General features: G+C 30.5%; 5 protein-coding genes across 5 annotated transcripts; 1 reads left to right on the top strand and 4 right to left on the bottom strand.

Annotated features, from left to right (window-relative positions):
* Positions 1-7,954: 7,954 nt before the first annotated feature.
* On the bottom strand, positions 7,955-9,478 carry LOC17895364 (transcription factor bHLH83). Its single transcript, XM_006300880.2, has 5 exons — positions 8,859-9,478; positions 8,662-8,766; positions 8,509-8,574; positions 8,353-8,418; positions 7,955-8,228 (listed from the first exon to the last, which is right to left on the bottom strand). The coding sequence occupies exons 1-5, from the start codon at positions 9,384-9,386 to the stop codon at positions 8,094-8,096; spliced, it is 900 nt and encodes a 299-aa protein (XP_006300942.1). The 5' UTR covers positions 9,387-9,478; the 3' UTR covers positions 7,955-8,093.
* Positions 9,479-13,578: 4,100 nt separating this feature from the next.
* LOC17895099 (probable serine/threonine-protein kinase PBL7) lies at positions 13,579-15,946 on the top strand. Its single transcript, XM_023787592.1, has 6 exons — positions 13,579-14,163; positions 14,247-14,504; positions 14,589-14,767; positions 14,846-14,925; positions 15,017-15,164; positions 15,482-15,946. Exons 1-6 carry the CDS (start codon positions 13,707-13,709, stop codon positions 15,830-15,832), a joined length of 1,473 nt encoding a protein of 490 aa, XP_023643360.1. The 5' UTR covers positions 13,579-13,706; the 3' UTR covers positions 15,833-15,946.
* A 303-nt stretch (positions 15,947-16,249) lies between these two features.
* LOC111832161 lies at positions 16,250-17,037 on the bottom strand. Its single transcript, XM_023788508.1, has 2 exons — positions 16,923-17,037; positions 16,250-16,389 (listed from the first exon to the last, which is right to left on the bottom strand). Exons 1-2 carry the CDS (start codon positions 17,035-17,037, stop codon positions 16,250-16,252), a joined length of 255 nt encoding a protein of 84 aa, XP_023644276.1.
* A 2,398-nt stretch (positions 17,038-19,435) lies between these two features.
* Positions 19,436-19,981, bottom strand: LOC17896605 (17.6 kDa class II heat shock protein). Its single transcript, XM_006301623.2, has one exon. It carries the CDS (start codon positions 19,955-19,957, stop codon positions 19,496-19,498), a length of 462 nt encoding a protein of 153 aa, XP_006301685.1. The 5' UTR covers positions 19,958-19,981; the 3' UTR covers positions 19,436-19,495.
* A 253-nt stretch (positions 19,982-20,234) lies between these two features.
* On the bottom strand, positions 20,235-22,472 carry LOC17894575 (probable fructokinase-6, chloroplastic). The gene is made up of 7 exons (XM_006302328.2): positions 22,198-22,472; positions 21,714-21,919; positions 21,424-21,636; positions 21,147-21,344; positions 20,917-21,054; positions 20,688-20,804; positions 20,235-20,509 (listed from the first exon to the last, which is right to left on the bottom strand). The coding sequence occupies exons 1-7, from the start codon at positions 22,340-22,342 to the stop codon at positions 20,375-20,377; spliced, it is 1,152 nt and encodes a 383-aa protein (XP_006302390.1). The 5' UTR covers positions 22,343-22,472; the 3' UTR covers positions 20,235-20,374.
* Between the last annotated feature and the right edge of the window lie 1,640 nt (positions 22,473-24,112).

The raw sequence follows: 24,112 nt of genomic DNA, 5'->3' as shown, positions 1-24,112 counted from the left end.
ATTAGTTTAGAGATATTCTGTTTAGCTGACAAATATGTTCTTAAAAACTATATACTAATGAAATAAGGTATTCAAGCATCTAGATTATATATTTATATATGAATTATAAAGTATTTTCAGATATAATAGTAGTAAAATATTCATTTTGATTTTTATAATTAGCAAATGCATTCAAACTACAAATCCCTTATCTAGAGGTACCTACGTGTATATATATATATATATATATAAAAGAATTGACAAGTACTTAAACTCCGTAGTTAAAATACAAAGTATAATGCAGAGGAAGTACGCATACTATACGAAGTACTTCAAATTCTTAAGAGTCAAAAGTCAAGAGAGACACATGCATAGATTTCAAGTTAAGGCCAATCTCTTCTCTAAAGATATTGTGCATGCATGTTTCACACCGTTATCTTGCTTTTAATGTTTATTTGTTTTATTGTTTTGTTTTCGTTTCTCTCATAGTTTATTAGTTTTAGCTCCACCAATCAAGTCAATCTCAATCTAACTTAATACTTAACTAATTTTTAATTGAAAAATGTATTTAAAAATAATTGAATTTTGTAGAGATGTTTAAATGTATAGTAATTTTGCAATGTGAAAACATTGTTTATATCTATCACTACAAAAAAAAAGTTCTATCGCATCACATTAATTGCATAGAAAAACTAAATTGATACTAATTTGAATTATTTTATTAATAATTGATACCCAAACTACAATTTAACATCAATTAGATGTTAATGTTGATTTGTGTTGCAGCACTTCATTAATATTGATACAGATCATCACTTTCATGTTGAAGAATCTCACCATGAAATTGATGAACCTCACCCTGAGTTGAAAACCAAATTAAGAGCTGAAGGACTATACCTTTATAAAAGATATAGCACGCAAATGTAGCTTCTTCATTGTGCACCATCTTGCCTCCAAATTATATAATCTGTTCATCACTTGGAACCCTCTTTTTTTCTTTAATCAACTACTTTCAAAGTACTGATCTTGCACTACCAAAAATGTTATTTTGCATAGTTAAATTGCATCAAATAATTAAATGATACAAATTTGAGGTATTTATTAATTTTTTATATCAAAAATATAACTTAACATATAATTGATGTATATTGTTAATTTGTGTTGCATCACTTTATTAATACTGATCACGTTGTATCACTTTTACATATTGTTACAATTTATAAAATTATATTATTTAAATAATTAATGTATTCACTTACATAAAATATTTACATAAAAAAACGATGCTAATTACGTTAAAAATAATGAATTAATTTTGACAGTTAAAACATATATATATATATATATATATATTTGATCTACTAAACAAAATTAGTGTTATTTGATTTTTATTTCTACTGGTTCTTATAAAACCAATTCACTTCAATAAAACAATCAATCAATATATATATATATATATATAGGATCGTCATCATGCATCATTATACAATTCGTTTATATCAAAACATTAGTTACACTACTTTTTCTTTTCTTTTTGATATAAGATCTAAACTTTAAAGTGAAGTAAATTGGAGAAAGTATGAAGTCCGGTTTATAAGGGATCGTCCATGTGCACATTGGGGAACACATTCATATACGAACTCTTACGTGTTTATATATCTGTCTCCCTTTGACATTGAGGGAACACATTTATATTTAAATTATGTACACATGCATGGATATATATGCATGGGAATCACGTAGTTCTTATAATTAGTACATTGAACTTTACGGAATGTATAAGCCAATATCCATATATAGTACCATATAATAAAGTATTTATTTGTCCTATTCGATCTCTAGCTACCAACGTCGCATTTTCGAATATTTGCTGCATGCTAGTCTCTCTACCAAAGCAAGGACGCAAAAAAAAAAAAAAGACAAGAATAAACTATATATATCATTAGTTCATGAGGTTGTTTAAGCTTATAAAGACTGTCCGAACAAAGTTACCTATAATAGAGTAAACGTTCACTTCTGAAATTCATGTTTTTGCATCTTTGAGTGCTTTATTCTTCGGGTCTACGACAGATAACAATATGCAACAATTTACAATCAATTTTTTTTTTTATAAAATTATTCAACGTAATTATATATTAATAACATTTTGATATCGATAAAAAATCTTACTCTTTTTTTTTTGTTGACATCGATAAAAAGAATTACTTTGTTTACTACTATCGATAAATTTCGTCTACAAATTATAAATACTAATTACTAACTTACTAAGAAAATATAGTTATTTCCGAACACTATAATTGGTGGATCTAGCCAAGTGAATTAGATGCTGTATTCATTAGACTATCCTCATTGCATAGTCTTTACACAAATTTTACTTTAAGATTTGTGAAAAAAAATCCTTATATAAAGATTTTTCTTAAGAGCCCATACAATGAGGATGACCTTACTACTAAACTAGATTTACCAACAAACTTATCGTGAAATCAAACTAAGCATATGTGCGAAGTCCAAATATATATATATATATATATATATATATGAACACATCTTTGAGTTAACATGTAGTTAGAAATTATATAATTCAACTTGTGAACAGGGCCCATGATTTGTTGTTTTTTGGCTACCGTTGAGCCGCCCTGAGTCGAACTAAGTCTACAAAAGAAGGTTGAAGAAAGATTTCGTTGGTCCACGCGCAAGTGTTAAGCCAGAAAAAGACAAACCACATGTCTCTTCTTTCCCATAAGAGTTTTTGCTAGCCACGTTCTCTTACATATAACTCTATACCTAAATTTCGGCAATCCTTGTTCAGTTCATAGATATATTATGATGTGTTCTTTATGGTATGAGAAGTATTGATTACATAATCAATTTGGCCTCTATTTTTCTATATAAATTAGTAGACCCCCAACCAAAACTAATATCAAGAGGATGTAAAAGAAAAAGAAAAAATTAGATATTCTTACGACTAAAAGCATATTCAATGACAAACTTGATTAAAAGATTCAAACTTTGATCTTAAATCTACGTAGCATATCTTTAAACATGAATCATCATAAATTGATTATATATATGACTTGGATTATACTATTTCTTAGTTTACTGATTCAATGTAATTAACTGATAAAATGTCGATATGCTCGTTGTTATTTTTTTTATGTCAGTCCCTTTCCATCTAGTGTTTTTTGAAAATAATATGTTTAAATTCATTTTTTCCCAAGAAAATGAGTAAGTACAAAATATATAAAAAGATCTTCGTACAATATAGGTATATACAGATTAAACGTAAAATAAAATCCTCTAACACAGCAGCTCAACTTATCCGCTGGATTCTTACCAAAAAAAATTATCGGCTGGATTGATAGACAAGTGCGAAACCGACTCTCGTCAATTCGGGTTATGGGAGATAGGCGTTATGACAAAGGTTTACAAATTTGGTTTGAAACTAGATTTTAAGAATTAAATTGTGTCTTTTAGCGATCATGTTTTAAATTTCATGTTGCGCTAGTTATAAAAACGTTAGAATATAATTTAACATTATTTAAAAAAAACATAAAATGAAAAATAGAATGAGCATTAGCTAGAGTGATCATCTTTTTTTAGATGTAGACTACATGATGTAATAGTTTATATATAGTGTTATGAATTATGATGTAGGATAGTAGTAAAATGCTTTCCTTTACCATCATCAAGATACATTTATAAAATATCTAAGTTTATGTCCAATTGCAAGTGTAAGGATAGAGATTCCCATCATTGAGGGGCTAATTCTAGAAATCTGTACTTGACCTATTAATGTGGTTTGATTAACCAAGTAGTAGATTTCCAAACATATTCTAATATTGGTCGAAACTTGAATGAATGACTTAGAAAGGTCAACTTGAGTAACCAATGCGTGTTGTCTAAAATGATAAAATGCAACTTGAACTATTTTATAAAATTTTGTGAATATTTTTTGTTTTTCTTTTGAACCTAATTGAAGTAGTATCTTTTTCGGATCACTAGATCTAATCTGTTGAACAATTAGTAATCTTTTGTAGAATTAAAAAATCAAATTATACAAGAAAATTTTCAATTTAAATAGGTGGGATTAAGTATGCGGAAACAGGTATAAGTAGAGAAGTTGAGAAATCTTCATAAATGGAATCGGGAACTATAAATGATCTTAATGACAATAACTACAGAAAGAAATAAAAATGTTTGGACCATTCACATTAATCGAAACCATTAAGTTATTAACATACATTATGATCATTACTTGTTATGTGATTAGCCATGTGAAAATATAATTTTATAAACTTGAAAATGATACTAATTATATGCATAATGGTCCCCTCATAGTTTTTAACTTTGAATTTAGAGAAATTGCAATACTGGCCAAGTGACTTATCTAGAGTGTATTCAATGAGACAGATAATAATAACTTCAATAATAGGAATATTAAGAAAGCTTAATAATCCACATCAAGGTTAAAATGAATTTATGATTTGTTTTATTCTAAAATCACTATAAAAAACGAGTTAAGAAGCTAGCTAAACCAAAGTTAGGATTATAAGTGACAAAATTACAAGAAATTTTGTAGTATAATCAAGAACCTCACGTTGTAATAATAAAATCTCAGTGCACGTGGATCCTCCTGTATTTATATTAATCATATAATAAACATACTTTATGATAACAAAATCCAGCCTGCCATTCTCTTAATGACACAATTGTATGTGATTCGATATGTAGGATACGACTTGGGGGAGGTACAGTTTTGTAAATATATTTATACATATGATTATATTCGGTTTTTAAATTGAAGCATGTGCATTTTTATCTTTGTTTAATTTTTCACAATGATTAACAATATAAGTTATTTGTACTTTAGTAATTGTTTCTTATTAGTGTTCATAGTAGATATGATTGAACTAAGAACCCCTCTAATAGTAATATGGAGATATATATATACTCCTACTTTAAGAATTAATATGGATTTAGAAACTATTCCATTACCCAATAAATAAAAAATGAAAACCCTAGAGAAAAACTTTATAGACCTAATTAAGAGATATTTTTAGTTTCTTGCAAAATACTTAAAATGCATTGGAATGATTTGATCGAACTGTACGTGTAACTAACTTAAAGAAAACAAAACTCTTTATTTCGAACAAAACACAACTTTTGTCTCTCTAGTCAAACCTAATCAATGGTTAACAAAATCATTCATGGGACAACTGTCATGACAACATAGCTTGTCATATTACATATCACATATTGTTTTTATTGTTAAGCATCATACTTTCATATATAAAACCATCAAAAATCGGGTATAATACAACAAATAATTATCGAGTAATTAAACAATGGATGTAAAACAGTGGCATTTATGACGATTATTTGAAAATAGCAAATGGAAATTTCATGTTCTTAATTATGGAGACATGCAAACAATAAAAGAGGGAATTATTAACCATTATACAAGGAGGATCTTCAAAGGTATATCCTCAAAAAATGATCATACTGATGACGTAGATAGATTCTTCTTATAAAAATTATAAGTTAATAATTGTGTTTATTTCTAAGTGTATAATTATGTATCAGTACGATATTAAGGCCGGAGTCAACAAGATCAAGCTCTCGAAACTAGAAAATATCAATAAGAAAATACCTTACCATTAAATTCTAGCAGTTTTTTTGGTATCCACCTTCTAAATGATTACCATAATTTGAGTTGTGAACAGTGAGGATCGAAATTTAAAAACGGTTTAGAATATCCAGTAAGAAGAAAAAAAAACATAGTGTGACGTTAAAACGTTCTATATGAAATGCATAATCTTATAAATTATATAACACCTTAGAAAACAGTTAATTATAAATCAAAATAAGTTTATGTCATACGTGAATGTTTTATTTTTGTCAAGTATGAGAAATCAACTATTGGTTGGCCTTAAAGATATGTGCATCAGTACAAATACCATTTGGTCCATTTCATTCATAATACAAAATTGAGATGCAAACGAAAAAAAAAAAATGTGTTTAGGAAAAAAAATTCTGACGTTATAATGTTCTATATGATATGCATAATCTTATAAATTCTATTATATATAACACCTTAGAAAACAGTTAATTATAAATTAAATTAAGTTTGTGTCATACGTGAAAGTCTTATTTTTGTCAAGTATGAGAAATTAACTTTTGGTTGGCCTTATAACATGAAAACAACCATCAATTTGTTTTCGTTAAAGATATGTGCATCAGCATTAGTTTTTATAATTTGTTGTTTAGGGTTTAGAGATTTAGTTTTGAAATTTAAAGTTTAGTTTAAGTTTTGTGGATTTACGGAAAAATGTTTTAGCAGTATTTTTGGAAAAACCTAATGATGGTATTTTTCAAACAAAAACTCATTTTAATGGAATTTTTGAGAATTTCCCTGATAAAATACATAATTTACTTAGTTATTTTGGATTTTTATATGATCTTTATTGTTAGTTAAGTTAAAGTTCATTAATTTCATTTTGTTAACACAATTTTAATAAAAAGTATTTTTTAGAATAGAATGTTTATAAACTGATAGTAGTTTCTATATTTTACTTCTATTAGAGCTCATTTGCAATGAAAATATGTTTTCATTTACCATCCATTCAACTGTCTACACAATACTAGTTTAGTAATAAGATAAATATGGAATCATGTAAAAGATTAATAAAATAAATAAATTATTGAACTTTCCAATAACTTCGTTTGTCTTATTGACTTAAATGAAGCTCGTAAGTACATAAATACAAGTACAGCGCTTAAAGTGGGATTATCCATGTGGCTAATCATGTAGTTAATTAATTTTATAATGTTGGTCTTACATTATAAAATTATCAGCTCAAAGGAAAAATATCAAAATAATGTAAAATAAATTAATCGAACACGTATCCCTAATCTTTCCCAAAGGACACATGCTGACATGGGTGGCTAAATCGAGATCTTAGGTATGTCGTCCAATCAATTAATATATAGTTTTAAGTTTATGTTAATTAGAAGAAATTGATTCTTCTACAATAAAGGTGCTGATGTGTATTAGTGTATGGTTATCCTATAATTGATTAAATATATGCTATTGTGCACGTTAATTAACTTGCCAATAAATTTTGAATTTTATTTTTATCTTTCTTTTTAATTATTATTATATACTTCTTTTACATGAAACCCTATTTTTAATACTATCAAAACTTAAAATTTTAAAATACAAATCAAGAATTTAAGAATTTGAAACACAAAAAGAATTCCCAAAGTCAGAATATTCAAACTTCGATTAATCGGAATAATAGAGAGATGACGGAGGAGAGACGAACGAGCTCAAAACTTTATTAATCAGCTAAAAATGTTTGTTACAAAGTTTAACTAATTCTAAACTATACTTTGGCTTATATACAATGCCTAATCTCAATCTTGAACCAACATTAATCACTAAACCAAGATAATAAACCGGACTTAACCAACTGACCAGAATTGATCCTAATACAGAACTCATATATGACAAAACTTGTACTAAAACAAAGTGATATATTCACATTCTTGAACTAGAAAATGAATGTGAAAACTTTTGTGGGATTAAAAAAAATAAAGACATGTCGCATCAAAAACACTACTAAAGCCAGAGTTTAAATAGACTATAGAAAGGTGACAAAACAGATAGATTCTTTGAAACTGATAGCTAACGAAAAATCCAAAAGTGTAGAATTTTATCATTCATTTCTTAGAGTTTAAATTCCATTACTATATCTGTATTCCATAGACTTCACACACAATACAAAAAAATAAAATAAAATAATTTTTTTGTTTATGTATTATTTACTAATTTAAAGATTCCATCCTCGTGTGGACCAATATCGGACTGACGATCATCGGTGAATTCAATGTCTCTTGTCTTCTCTTCGTTAATATGATACTAGCTACTATGCATTAAGAACTTCTTGATATATTTTCACATAATTCAAAAACATTACATAGTCTTTTGGATCGGATATTAAAAAAATTTACGTGGGATTTTAATCGAGAGAGAATCATTGTTTTCCCCCGATATTATTACAACGTACGTAATTAATGTCGAGACATAATTAAGTAATGATTAAAACTCTTCATTAATTGGTGATCAGATTCGAATTAGTCCTGTCTCGTTGTGATGACGAGAGGATAGCATCAATGGCGTCTTTAACTTGAGATATGTCTGGAGCTTTTCCTCCTTGTGCTGGCCAAAACTCATCGGTCGCAAGTACCTATTAAAATTAGGTTAGGTTATATCAATATGTTACGTAAAATTCACTAAACATGTTTATATAAATATGATAAAAATCAATCTTGTAGAGATATTTTGAGGGATGTTTGTCATAATTAATATACCTTTACTTGTACTTGAAGGAACTTGACATAGCTAATAGCTTTCTCTAGCATCGTCACCAAATCAACCTGGAAGAATGAAATAACACATATAGTTCAGAATAAATAATTTTTATGAAGTTGTTATATTATATATTTATAATATGGATGTGTATGTACCTTGGTGCCATTGGGTACAAGTTCTTGTAATATCTTGAGACGTTCACTAATCCTTTCTCGTCGATTCTGAACAAAATAAAACATGTATACTATAAGTATGATTTAGGAGATTAAATTTTATTTTAATGAATGTAAAATCTCAAGAAAGCAAACCTTGGCTGCTAGGCTTTGTGGATCTTTAGGTGAAGTTGATGGCTTAGGCTTGGCCTTCCCGTTCACGCCGTTACTAGGTTTCTTCGATGGTTGTGTGCTCTCTCCCTATATATACATAATTCACAACATATATCAACGATCTTTGATTAATATCTTTTATGAAAAATACTCACAAAGGGTTTGATATATGTAATTACCGTGTGAGAACGTTTGTTTCCAGCGGATTTAGGCGACATAGACTCATGTCTAGAGCCAGTGGTTACAACAGTTGAATCAGAATATAACCAATCTTTTTGGCCTTGAGGAGTTTCTGTGGATCTAGGGCTAATAATATCCATATGATGTTGATTCCAATTTGTGAAGCCATAGCTCATGTTATTGCCCTCCAAGAAGGAGAAGCCACTGGCGCCGCTACTACCACCACAGCTTATGGCTGGAGGAGGAAAGGTCTCATGATGATCGAAGTTAAGAAATGATGACCCGTTGAAATCCATCAAAGAGTTGTGATGATGATCTTCGCCGGATTGGTAAAACACAAACCCTTGATGTTGTTGATGATCTGAATTCATTGTGCTACTACTTGAAGCCGAGCCTCCTCCTCCTCCTCCACCGGCATAAGCTGTCTCTGGCTGATCCAATCCCGGCGAGGAGAGATCTTCGGACGAGGAAGAGTTTTGTTTTGCCATGTAGTTAGGCTCGTTAGGGTGGTCATTAACAAGTGCCATTAGACACTAAATAAGTTTGAAAGAGTGGTTTTGTTTGGTTAGGGTTTTTTCTGTGTGTTTCTTGTTGATGAGAAGTGGCTTTAAGGTTTTGTCTATTGGTAAGCAAAGGGAGACAATGTTTGTTGTGTAGTTATGTTATGATAAAGGTTTATATAAGTGGTTAAGTCTAATATTTTATTTAAGCTGGTGACGTATTCTAAAGATTTCTTAATTCTTTTTAAAAAGTTTTATTGAGTTTGATTAAATTGATTAGAAAAATAAGCTGGCACATATAAGATCGAACTCAATATTTTTAATCTTATCAATTTAAAGCTCCTAAGTCATTAATGCATAGAACTCTAGCTAGCTAGACATATATTTTATGTACATTTTTCCTTAACTTGCAATATTGGACTAGCTAACACTAGCATGCCTAAAACGTATAGTTCATGGGTTTACTAACTTACTAAACGTGTTGGTACGTAGTTTTGTAGTCATTGTCTCAAATCCTTGTAATGTTTTCACTTTTTTTTTGTATGGATAGTTACATTTCTCTCTGTTTAATTATGTTAAGATCATGATATATATTTTAGTCTAATGTTCAAATTATCTTTTATGGAAAATACTCTAAAATTTTGTCGATTGACAATACATAACACTTGTAAATAATCACTTTGCTAATAGATGAATCATTCTAACCCATACGTTTTTTTTTTTAATAAAACCTGATTTACATGTTGTATGATGCTTTATTACCTCAAAAAAGAGCGAAAATTAACTAAGCTTATATTTTCTTAATCTTTTGAATTTCTAAATTGCAAACCGTATAAACAAATGTTGCATTAGTTGTAAAAATGTATGTTTCGAATAACTTTTACATTTTTTTTTTTTTAAATAGTAGTTTTTTAATCGGGGTCAAAATAGTAGTTTTCTTTTAACTTTTATTCTTTAGGACAACCTTGTTAAGTGTGTTAATCAATTGGATCGAGTATTCACCAATATGTAACAATAATCCAAACTAAACCCACTTATAAAACTAGTGTAAACAAAAGTTATCATTAATTAAGTTATTTTCATAGTATATATATAGTGATTTGTTTGAAAACTTGGCATGCAAAAAAAATCAAGATGTCGGGGGAAAAAAAATCAAAAATATGGATCTGATTCATCATATCATATAACATCATTATCTTTTTGAAGTAGTGATATAAGTATAAAAATTGAATGAACGTAAATCAAAGTGTTGTTATTACAATATTTATGAGTAAACTCATCGGGATTGTTAGCTGGCAGTAAGGTGAAATTAATGGGACATGAGACTTCTTATAACCCCAAAAAATATATTTTTATTAATTAAGCAAAGAACATTGAAGCAAAAGCATCGCCGTATCTTGCGCTAATCTACACGTCTTTTTTTGATTCCCATATATGATCAAAATTTTAATATTATCAATTGTTTCGATGATTCATTTTTATTGTTTATTTTTAAATTTTGATGATTCAACTTTTTTTCATATGAAGCTACTTCTTAGTTTCATTTTCTTTAGCCGACACGTCGAGTTAAGAGTAATATATATTAGTTGTATTTTACTTTATCTTCGACGTTAATATCTTTTTAGATCAAACTTATAAACTTATGTGATATTTGAGCAGACCTTCTTTGAGTTAGGAACCGACCCAAACATGGTAACAGTCTTCTTCTTGTGTACACTGGAACTCGAACCCTAAGATGGTCATGTTTTCTCAAAAAAATTGTTAAAATTAATCGGTTTAAGTTATTATAACTAGATCTCTAAATCATTTTTTACCATGGTGTAAAAAATTATCAATTTAACTGTCTAAATCATGTAATTTTTTATAATTATATCTTACATCTATATTATAATTTTTACGTCCTATTGAGTTAATATGTTAATCTGTTGAAGAACAAACATATATATACAGATATACTTAAGCATAATTCATTTTTAATTAAAAACCTTATGGACTGACCAAGATATACAGACAACAGACAACAAAGCCCTCCAATCTCAAAAGCCTAAAAAAAACTATGATAGTGAGATAAACGGTTTAATCTGTAAAATTAATAAGAAGCCGAAACTTATTCTATACTTGTAATGTTATAAAAGTAAAATGGATTTTAATGTAACTTATAATGAGATAAATTGTTTTAAATTAGACAGTCTAATACAAAATAACAATACTAGTATTCTCCCTTGCACTAATATCTTATATCGTGTACCTCATTCCGGCTACAATTTCTGGCGTCGGTGAAGCTTTGGTTCACCAGTGTTGAGAATCTCTATCACTCATCTTCAACTTGCTAGAGCCAACACTAAAAGAGCCACCGAACTATCGATATGTGATTTCATTTTCCGAGAAGAGACTTCATAACTAGCAACACTAAAAGAGACTTCATAACTAGCAACCAACTAGCTACCGTGGATGGAAAGGCTATCTCAACTATCGTCCCAATGTCTTTTTATAAGGGCAATTCACCTTTGAACTATTCATGAATATGGTTTTGACTTACATGAGTCTCGTATGTGGTTTGGATATTGCTCATGTCTCCACATTTCTTTGGATATGATGTAGAACTATCTATCTTTTCGTTTCGCCATCTTTGCTTTGGAACTTTGTAATCTTCTATCTTGTTGAATGAATGTTAACAAAATCTGTTTGTCGAAGGTAGATAAATTGTGTAATATTTCTTTTTTTATCGAAAAATATGTATCCTACTAACTTACTTGAATTAGTTTCATGATATATATAGATATATCATTGCTAACACTGATTGTGAGATTGTTGTATTTTTATATGTATTTTTTACATCTATATTTTACATTTATATTAGCAAAACAAACAAAAAAAGAAAAGAATAAAAATTCAAAAAAATATACAAACTAACATATTTGAGAGGGTCTCTATTTTAAATTAATTATACTAAATTATAGTTATCCTTTTTCTTAGTTAATAATTCACTCTATTGCCTTTCATTAACCAAAATTAGATAATTTTGGTTTGTGCAAATTTGTTTCTGCAATTTTAAAATAAATTTGAAATGAATTTGTATCTCTCGCTCCCTATCCTCCCATCTCCTTTCCTCTCCCTCAAAAGTAGCTACCACTCATACATAAATAATACTGTCAGAATTTAGATTATATATATAAAAGACATTATCCAATTTTCATATCCATATCTATAGGAGGACAAATCACTATCATCATACTAAAACTACATCTAAAACAGCTTAAATCACAAAAATTTGAAATAGTATTATGTTTGCAATTTGGTACAAGCTTAGTACAAGGCAATTCTTTATCGCATGTATGGTCGTATTTAAAATCAGCCAAATATAGAGATTTGTACAATTTGTGACATAGTTTAAGCACTCAAACTGATTAAATAAAAGAAAAATTATATTCTATATAAAATACATCAAATTAGTTATTGATAAAAATACGTAATCAATAAAACTTTACTATTGGATTGAGGTAGTGTGAGTGAGTCGAGCATGCTGCAGTCGATCAAGTTCCTATAATATTCTCAAATCCTCTATCCAATCTGATTTTAGTGGCCTGATCGATTTTGTCTACATGATCGTCGTCTTTCCATTGATCTATTAGAAGAACCCTAAAACTCTTCTTAACCTAACACTAATTTAAAAATATAAGTGATGATATATAGAAACAAGAAAATTTCACAAAAATCAAACGATCATATCAAAGATTGTCATATTGTGGCACACATAACCTTTTCATATTGGAGTTTTTAATTGTTGTTACTTCCTACATGGATGATATACATAAAGTACTTTTCTTTACTATAAAAGGTAAGATTTCTTAATCAAGCTTGTTGGTATCTTTCTCTATCGATTCCTCTAAGTATATTACTATGATGTAGAATCGCTATAAAGATCATTAACTCCTCACATCAATATAAAGACATCAACGTCTCCAATTTCTTTCACACAAAAGAAACCTCTCTTGTGGTCGTTGGCTATGGTCTTGTCTATCTTTTGAGCAATTTAAACAACAACTTTACCAACTAATCTTCTTATATTAAATTATGAATTAATCATTCTAACAATATTTCAAATAATTAAATCACACCCCAATTATATCCTCCAACTGTGATGATCCTAACAATTATTCAAAAAAAAAAATTAATTCTTTCACAATTTTTATTTTATTTTTTTCCCACCTCTTTTTCGTGCTCAAAACATCACACCAATACATTGACGATCCAAAGACCTCACTTTTTCACATTTCAAAATTTTAAAAAAGAATTGGTCTTTGTCACTTTCTTTCTGCTTTTTCATTTTCTTTAGAATGGGTTTTTATGTTAAATCAACGCAATACAAATACAAATCCTCTTGAAAACGATCAAGAAAGCAAAACCCATTTGAAAAGAATGGTTCTTGATTGTTTCCGTCCTCCTCAAACCAGCTCTCGTGAGGATGAGAATAAAGCTTGGCTTTTGGCGGAAACAGAGCCAAAGCTTGTAGACTCAGAGCCACATTCTTTGCAGTCTTCATTTAGGTTTAGTCTTTTCTCGCAAGTGGAGCTGGAGAAGATGAAGAAGGAGCAACCTTTATCGTCTTATCGGGATTTCCCGGTGTTGGAAGGTTCAGAGACGGTTCTCTTTGTGACTATGGAGAATGAGAGAGGAGAATCGTCAAATGAGATGAATTTGTCTAGAGTTGTTTCATTGGAGAAGAGTATTTCTCCGGCAACCAATACTTTGGTCAGGTTCAGTTACAGTGAACTCCTTGCCGCCACACGCAGTTTCTCAAAACGTAAGACTAGTCCTTGAATATGCCTTTGTTATTAGTAATTTGATATGTTAAAATACATTTTTTTCTGTGTTGAAATTGGTTAGGAAGGGTGTTGGGAAGAGGAGCTTGTAGCTGTGTGTTTAAGGGAAGAATCGGGATTTGGCGTAAAGCCGTGGCAATCAAAAGACTTGATAAGAAAGATAAAGAATCTCCAAAGTCGTTTTGCAGAGAGTTGATGATTGCAAGCTCTCTTCATAGCCCTAATGTTGTTCCTCTGCTAGGGTTTTGTATCGATCCTGATCAAGGGCTTTTCTTGGTGTACAAGTATGTCTCTGGTGGTAGCCTCGAACGCTTTTTGCATGGTAATTACGACAACTCCTCTCTTTCTTTATCATTGGATTGCAAGTTTTGTATAGATTCACGGGTTTAACTTGGTTTCAAATTAGATAAAAAGAAGAAGAAAGGTAGGAAGAGCCCTTTGTGTCTGCCTTGGTCAACAAGGTACAAAGTTGCCTTAGGTATTGCAGATGCCATAGCCTATTTACATAATGGCACGGAACAATGTGTTGTGCATAGAGACATCAAACCCTCAAATATTCTTCTTTCCTCAAACAAAATTCCAAAGGTAAGTAGACTTTGAACCATTTGTTTGGTAATTTATCAGCATAAGTGTGTTATGTATTCATTTTGAGTTCTCTTTTAGTTGTGTGATTTTGGGCTGGCGACTTGGACCGCTGCACCTTCGGTTCATTTCCTCTGTAAGACCGTGAAAGGAACTTTCGGGTATCTAATTCGAAATAAACCTTTTGATGGTCATGTACTCATGTTTATGGATATATCTAAGAGCTTATAACAATTTGGAAACTTCTTGTAGCTATCTAGCTCCTGAGTACTTCCAACACGGCAAGATATCTGACAAGACCGATGTTTACGCGTTTGGGGTTGTGTTGCTCGAGCTTATAACTGGTCGAAAACCAATTGAACCAAGAAGACCATCTGGTGAAGAAAATTTGGTAGTTTGGGTAAAGTCTTTATCTTATTCTTAGTTAACTACTAGCTAGTTAACCAACCCATTGACTTTTGTTAGTTGTAGCTTCTTAGATTCTACAAGTCCCTTATTCTAAAAATGGAAAGGGGATTCTAATTTCCAACCAAGAAATGGATAATTCTAATTTGTGACTCGACCTTCTAAATTTGGGTTTTGGTCAAGCTTGGTTGAGCTACAAATTCTTGTTAAACTGTAAACGGTTTATGACAAAACATGATGGTCAAATGCAGTTTAAGGCATCTAATTTGCATCTACTTCACTTCTACTTGGTTTTTTTATGTTTTTGTGTAGGCAAAACCGTTGTTACATAGAGGTATTGAAGCTATAGAGGAGTTGCTAGATCCAAGGCTGAAATGTACAAGAAAAAAAACACCTTCGATGGAGCGTATGATTCGAGCTGCAGCGGCCTGTGTGATCAATGAGGAAGCGCGAAGACCGGGGATGCAGGAGATACTATCAATCCTAAAAAGCAGTGAAGGGATAGAGCAAAGGACGTTTTCAAGCCGGAAGAAATCAAATCTTCCAGGTATAATGGACTGTTATCCACAGTTTCAACGGACAAGATCCGAGATGAAGAGTCATCTTGCTCTTGCAATGCTCGGAGTACCCGAATTTGAAGATGATGAATATCTTTTTCAGTGAATGTAACATGTTACCAAACTACAAGAAGATGGTACGTACGTGTAGATATCATATACACATATGTAAATGTTTATTGAGAAACCCGGTTTAGATTTTCGTTCTACCGGTTTGGCTTTTGAGAGATCCAGTTCTTCCGGTATGGTTCATTATCATAAAATAAAGAAAAATTGAATTATACTTTACGTGACTAGGTCAATATTATAAATTATAATCATAACTTGACATATATATTTAGAATGAAGCTTCAATGACCAAAACAACCCACAAATCAACTTCGAGAAATACAATTACTTTACGCAAGTATAGTAGCTTAAAGACTATATAGAACAAACAACTAGAGAAATATATATATGATCATTATAAGTTTATTAGAGATTTGTCTTTATAAGATTTTCAAACTCTTACGAGAGAGTGAAGTCAAGGATTTGGGGTAGATGGTCTTTTTCGTTTAGGGTGTCTACACAACCTCTTTGGTGCATCGTGAACCTCATTAATTTTGATGCCACTTCCACACGATGGAGATGGAGGAGTGTATCTTGTACGATAAAAGGGAGGACCTTGATGCACAAGAATGGAATATGTGAAAAACAAAATATATGAGATGCAAATAAAAATTAAAACTATGTGATCAAAACTAACAATGAAGTTCCCAAATATAATATCTAAAATTCCACTAAAGAAATGGTAAAAAAAAAAAAAGTATTTTTGTACCACAGGTTTGTATTTTTTGGAACTGAATTATTTTACTTAAATTTATCAGTTGATTTATATAATCCCAATTTTTTAAAAATAAAATAAAATATGAAATAACATTAATGGTAATGCTAATTTTATTCCTTAACAATTACGGAATGAAAATCGTGAATTCTTAAGTATATGAATATTTAGAATTCATTTAATATAAAACTCAAAATTAATTAGAATACTTTCATAAACTTATTTTTAGAGTCATTATTAATATTAAATATTTGGTAAGTAAACACTGTTTTCAACATATCGAAAATTAGAATAAAAATAATATTTTATTGTTTATTGTTTGGATTACTAAAACTTTTATGTAACAAACTTATAGAAGTAAAGAGATACTAACCGTGGTAATGGAGTCTAGCTCCCATGACTGTATCCTGAAAGGATAGAGACAGAAGTATTAGAAGCAAACTTAGAAGAAGTGAAGCTGATTTTGTTTTCTTCATTGCCATTGCCATTGCCATTGCTCCTCTTCTTTCACAACTTAGGCTTGTTTTTGACTCTGAGATGAAGAATCTTACTTAAGTATGTAAATTCTACAATTGGTATATATTTATTTTATTTTCGAATGAAGAATTTTCTAATGATATATTAAAACAAAAATGAAAATGCAGTGGTCCTTAGAAGTTTTAAAGTACGGTTGAGAAATGAGAATCGAAGACTTAGTCATGGGAGAGAGTTAATCAAATTATTAAGACGACGTATAGAGTAAAGGCAAAATGCTTAACAAGCAAATTAGATAATTTTAGTTTTAGCAAAAACAAGTTCAAAGCTGCATGGGACTAAATGATCAATATTGATAATATATATATAATATATTAAGCAGCATTTTATCGAGATTTTAGCCTATAGTGATAAGTATTATGATCATTCACCTAACATTCTATTTTTCTTGCATACTCAATAATCCATGCTTCATCAACTATATTTGCCTTTGTTTGATTGCTTTGTTTTTTTTTTTTTTTTTTTCTTATTTATGTTTGTCTTTACTTTATTTGCTTAGACGTTAATTAGGTCTGGTGAGAAATCCTTCAACCCATCTTACTGATATTAGCATAGATAAGCTTATTGTAAATGCTATTGAGGATACAATTAGTCATTTCTTGGGAACCATATTTAACAATTCATCGGTTTTGTGTAGTCTTGGACATTTTGTTTTAATGGTTCGATTTATTAAGTTTTTTTTTTCTACTTCAAAATTCTACCAAATAGGATTTGAAGAAACTGATTTGGTTTGATTCAGAAGCACATTATTATAGGCTATAAAATTTAAGGGAATTAATTTCGAAATGAACCAATTCATTTTTGATTAATTCGTTTAGCCAAAATAAATTACAAACTCATGCAAATTTTTATAAGCCAGTTAACAGATTTTGAAATAAAATAGTATTTACACCAAAGAACAAATAACTGAAATATAAACTCTAGCTTCAACTTTGACCGCAATAAAAGAGCATGATAGCTTCGGATCTACTTAACCAAAAAAATTTAACCTCTAAACCAAAACCTAGATAAGATCATAAATTCGATATTTTAAGCAAAAAAATAAGAAAAGGAGAAGCATAAGCATAAGAATAAGCATAAGAAGAGAGAATCTATTTACCTCTGCATTTCAAGAAAAGAAAACAAATAGTAAAATACAAAATAATCTTATGCATACGGATATGCAACAATTAATTTTAAAAGAAAAACTATATATCAAGGATACCAAAGTGGTAAAATAGAGAATATCAAATTACAAAGATTTTGAAAAGAGTTATGTTAGCTAATGAAAAATGAATAAATGTTAATCAGTACACAATGCGTACACGCAGCTAAAATAGAAGATTTTATTGACAACTCATATGGATCATAACTATCTCTTAAATGTAGAAGTAGGATTTAGTATTATCTACCAAAAAAAAAAAAAATAGTTATATCTTCAAAGATGTTACTACTTTTTTTAGTCTGTCAGTCTCCGAATAAAAAATTCACCCAAAACCTATCATATGAGATCATGAACTCTACCATATGCCCCCCGTATTCTGCTTCGAATGTGGGTAACTTTACCTAATTTGACATATATATATGTGAGTTTATTTTAAAAGAGTATACTACCAGTTAAAAATTGATCACTCTAAATTGAAAATATAATGTTAACAAACCATAATAAAAATTTGATGAGATCTTTAGTAAAAAAATGAGATACAAATTTTCCAAAATTCTCACCTGACAATTTATCAATTAATATATGTCAAAAAAATTAGTTAGGAAAATAATCAACAATAACAGCATATTATAAATACAAATTAAAAAAAAAATTCAAAAATAATAAATTATCAATGGAAAAAAAAATTAGTAATACATCACATCAGCCAATTTTACTTATCTTTTATCATCGTTTCCGGCATAGTACCTAATTTTTTTTCAAAATCCTAAAAATCACGAATTACATATTCTACTCAAATATAATACACAATTAGAACATCAATTCAATCAACATTTTCAGATAAGAGGTAAATTAAAACTAGTCTATAATTAACAAATTTTAGCATGAATCACTCTATTTACCGCATCCACTGATCGCAAGTATCAAAACTATAAACATTGGAACATACTCTTAAGCCAAAATGTATTCTAATTTCACATTGAACTATGATAGATACTATTACGATGTACAAGAGAGATGGATCCAAATTATATATTCACATTCCCATGAACAAATTTTGTTACTACTCATATAAACCCAAAATCGAGATTAATATATCTAGGAATGTTCTACCTCATAGATTGTTTTAGAACTTACTCATTTAATAACTTGGTTGATTCGAAAATCCAACAAGGAGAACAAGATAAAACTTTTATTTCATACTCCGATTACATTCAAACTCAAAAGTTAAAAACAGAGGTAACACACAAACACAATCTTGAAAAAATTCAAGAAACTTGAACTTGAATAGTCTTTGGCTTCTTAGGCTCAGGAGGAGGAAGTTTCGGAACAGTCACTTCCAACACACCATCATGACAAACAGCAGAGATCTTGTCCAAATCTGCATTGTCAGGTAACTGAAACTTCCTCATAAACTTACCCATTCTTCTCTCCATCCTCACGTACTTCACACCTTCTTTGTTCTCTCTTTGTCTATCTCCACTCACCACAAGAACGTTCTCGTTCTCTACTTGAACCTTGATCTCATCTCCTTTGATTCCAGGCATGTCAAAGACGAATGCATACGCGTTCGGATGCTCGATGACATCAACTGGTGTAGCTGCCATTGCCTTTGCGTCTCGCACGTAGGTTCTTGATGGATTGTTACGGCTCTTCTCGTTGTTGTGATCTTCGTGGACTTCGAACATGTCTTCGAGGATTGAGATTATTGGAAACCTTCCAAAATCCATTGTTAGTTGTTGGTTTTGTGTTTGTTTTCTTGATTCTTTGTTTTGTGATTTCTTGATTTAAGGTTTGATGGATTTAAATATGAGTGAAGAAGAGTTTTCTAGAGAAATGCAGATTGTTTTGGTCTTTAGAAGCGTCTTGATCTTTCTCGACGTTTCGTGACATTTTGGTAGTTCAGTCTTTATAGTTTTGGGTCATCTCTAAGTTTACTGATTTTTATCATATCTATATGGGCTTTGAAATGAGGTGTACCGAGGCCCATTAGAGAGATTCAAGTGCTTGGCTCAAGAACTATGAAATTATTTCAAAGACTTATTACCTCTACAGCTACTAGAATACAAAGTTACATTATACAACAATTTTACAACAACAAAATGCAAACCTGCAAAATCTGTTTCTTTGGTGGTGTTACTGAATGTTTAAACAACAGATTGGAGTAGAGCCTCATGTACAGCTTCTTTCGTGGGAAGGGCCGGGATTGCGCCTCTCTGTTTAACGGTTAACGCCCCGCAAGCATTCGCAAACATTAAAGCCTCTTTCAGTCGTTCTTCGTCCTGAAAACAGTTCGGTTTTCTCAGCTTATGTGTTCTTGTTGTCATGAACATCTTAATATGAGGCTCTCTACTCTTTACTCTCTACCAAATTTCCTAGACAGCCTTGTAAATCTAGCCCTCACTAACTGTTCTCTAACCAAACTACTACCATCTAGTCTAAAATGACTAATGACATTACCTGAAGCAAGGACAGATCATTGGCTAGTTGTGAAAGTATCCCGGCAACAAATGCATCCCCAGCACCTGTTGTGTCCACTACATCCACCTTCAATCCATGCACTCTCCCATTAAAATCCTGTACATTGGAAAAGAACTTTAAGTGGTATGTTCTAACGTTGCGGTAATAAAACCCGCCATTAAACCTTAAGTATGAGACTTCTCAGAAGGAAGAGAGGGACTGCTCAGACCTTGGTGTAGTACCGACAGCCTTCAGGGCCTTCAGTGACAAGGAGTAGTTTAAGCTTAGGATGAAACAACTTGCGGACGACATTATCATCATATGGATCTTCTCCTTTCGTTAGAAAGACGATCTCCTCTTCACTTATCTTGATAACATTTGTTCAGAACATAGAAAACAAAATTATATCCAAATGTAAAGAGAAAGATAACATATCCAAATGTATCCTATAAAGATAACCTTTATAATATCAGCAGTGTCCCAAATACTCAAAATCTCATCTCTAGCATTGTCTGGAGAAGGCCACAATGGTAGCCTAAGGTTTGGATCATAGGAAAGAAGAACACCAGCTTCCTTAGCAGCCTTTGCAGCAGCTATATGTGCAGACTTGCACGGTTCTGTGATAAGACTAATCGAACCGTAATGAAATATCTTCGCCTGTCACAAGGACACTCAAATGAGAAGATATGGTTGTTACATGTTTTTGCAGTTCATCAAAGTTCATTCATTACTATACCTTTTTAATCAAATCAAGATCAAGCTCAGACTCTTCTAACAACATATCAGCACTCGGGTTTCGATAAAACATAAACTCCCTTTCACCTTCACTAGTCAATGTCACAAAAGCTAAAGCAGTTCTAGCTCCAGGATCAAACCTCATACCTTCATTATTCACATTGTTATCTTTCAAAATACTCGCAAGCATGTAACCAAACTCATCTTCACCAACCTGTACACAACAGTTTCAAAATGTTACCAAATCTTTAAAGACATAATGAACCAAAGAACACACATTTATGTCATTACCTTCCCAATGAAAGCTGAAGAACCACCAAGACGAGCTATACCAACAGCTACATTAGCAGGTGCACCACCTGGAGCCTTTTTAAAAGCCGGTGCATCGGCTAATGAAAGCCCACTAGTCGTTGGTACAAAATCAATCAGCATTTCCCCAAAACAAACCACATCAGGTGACTCTTGTGTTGAACCATCACTACTAGACAATGCTCTTCCTTTTAAAATCAAGAACACAATATGTTACATGTATCAATCAGAACATATCCAAAATCCAGAATTTTGACAATTTCTCAGATAAAGAACAGATTTTTCAATATGTTTAGGAGATAATTAAAGAACTAATAAGCACCAATTAGATTTATTAACCAATCTAAGAACAGTTCTTAGGGTTTTAAGACATGGATAGATCTAATCTAACAATGGTTCAAGAACAGTTCTGTTTTTGTTTCTTTGTAAGAGATTTATGAGAATTTGGGTGTTATAAAGTTAAAACCTTTGAGGAGATTAGATCGTGAATTCGAGAGTTTTGAAGAAGAGGCTTTGATGGAGATACTACGACGGCTCGAAGTGAGTGAGTTTGATCGGAGAGTTGGACCGGAGAAACAGAACATGGAAGTGGCGGCTTGGAGAGCCATCATTGTCGGAAAACGCGAACGGGAAACGCAGAGATCGGAAACAACGTTTGGGAAACGCTAAGTTTTTGTGTGTTTGTATGCTTGTGAGAGAGATGAAGCTGAGTGATGTGAGTTGAGATTTGAGAGAGAGAGACAGTGACAGAGAAGGGAAGCGGAGGAACCGAAGGAAATCGAAAAATGTCATTTTTAAGTTTAATGGAACGGATCAGAGTGTTTGATTATACCGTTAATTAACAGAATGACAAGTCTTTTAAATTTGATTAAATTTTATTATTAATTTATACTTATTACTTCTAATAAACAAAATATAGGTAAGTGAATATATTTTGGGAAAGATTAAATATTAGATGACAAAAAAAAGATTAAATATTAATTTTTTATAACTAAATATTATCTTATTTTTACAATTTCTTATATTTTGTATACGTAATTTTTTTTATTATGTAAATAAACGATTACATAGTTATTATTTTCATCTGTATTTTTAGACGAAAATGCAAATTACGCGTTTTTATATATTTATATGGGATTTCAGATTTTCTTAAATGGTAATTGTTTTATATAATTATATTAAAAACAATAGCAATATGTGTGTTATCAATTGAAAACTAAAATTTGATTATATTAGATGGTAATTTATTTATTATATATTTATTGTTTTGATTAACAAACAAAACCAAAATTGAACAGTAATTTTGATTTTGGGATGGTGAATTTTTTGGCAGGATTATGTAGTTGGTGAGTGAAGGAGGTAGTAGTGGAACCCAATTTAGGGACAAGTCATTTGGAGTCATATTCTCTTGATATCATAGAGAAGAGACCAATCAAGATTTCAAGAGATCTTTACCTTTTTCTTTGATTCTCCTGAGATAGTAACCTTCTCACTCTCTACATGTTGTATATAGCCTATGCATCAATGTCTTTTAAAATTTAGATAAACTAAGGAAACTTATAATTGTCTTTAGCAATTAAGTTGATTAAAAATTTGACTCATAAACCGGCAATCATTTGGAGATTCTAGACGATAATCATTAATCCTACAACTATATAAACGGTTTTAATTACTTTTTCAAAGATATTGAATTGTTTCGTTTTTTTGTAAACCATCAATTATATTAAAATAGTTTAAACTCCATCGAAGGAGGAGATGTTACAAGAAACGAGAAACGTGAACCAACTACACAATACATGATGAAAGGAAAAGTAATCTTGGTTTTCAGAATTCTGATAACCGCAATGAAACTTGCGACTTCATTTGTGTGGCCATTGACATTGTAAAGAAGCATGAATTCTTTGCAATTTGAATAACATGCCCATCTTGATACACCCATTGCTAAAGCTGCACTAATCGACACTTTAAAATGAGAAATCTCAGTTTCTAGAACACATTTTTGGTAACTATATTAATTAAGTTTTCAACTTTTTCACAATTTTAATTAGCGTTTAAAGTAAAAAATGTTTATTGTTAACAGTTTTATTATAAATTCAAAAATAAATATGCGTGCTTTTATAGTTCGTCTAAGAAAATTGGTGGTCGAAATAAAATACATATATACATTTTTCTTATTATAATTTAAAAGATAAAATTTTAAAAATGTCTAAATCTTAGATTATTTAAGTAAACATAAACAAATTTGATAGCCAAAAAATAATCACAAATTGTATCTTCAAAACAATAAGAAACTGATTTAGTGGTCGTAATCATTTTACTTAAGCTTGTTCGTTTTTACAGATGAGACCAGTTCCAACAAATACGTATCTATGCTCTTATTA

This window comes from Capsella rubella, unplaced genomic scaffold (assembly GCF_000375325.1).
Source record: "Capsella rubella cultivar Monte Gargano unplaced genomic scaffold, Caprub1_0 scaffold_2, whole genome shotgun sequence".
In the NCBI taxonomy this organism is placed as follows: domain Eukaryota; kingdom Viridiplantae; phylum Streptophyta; class Magnoliopsida; order Brassicales; family Brassicaceae; genus Capsella; species Capsella rubella.
Note: the sequence above shows the minus strand (reverse complement) of the source record. Positions and strands in the feature narration are given on the sequence as shown.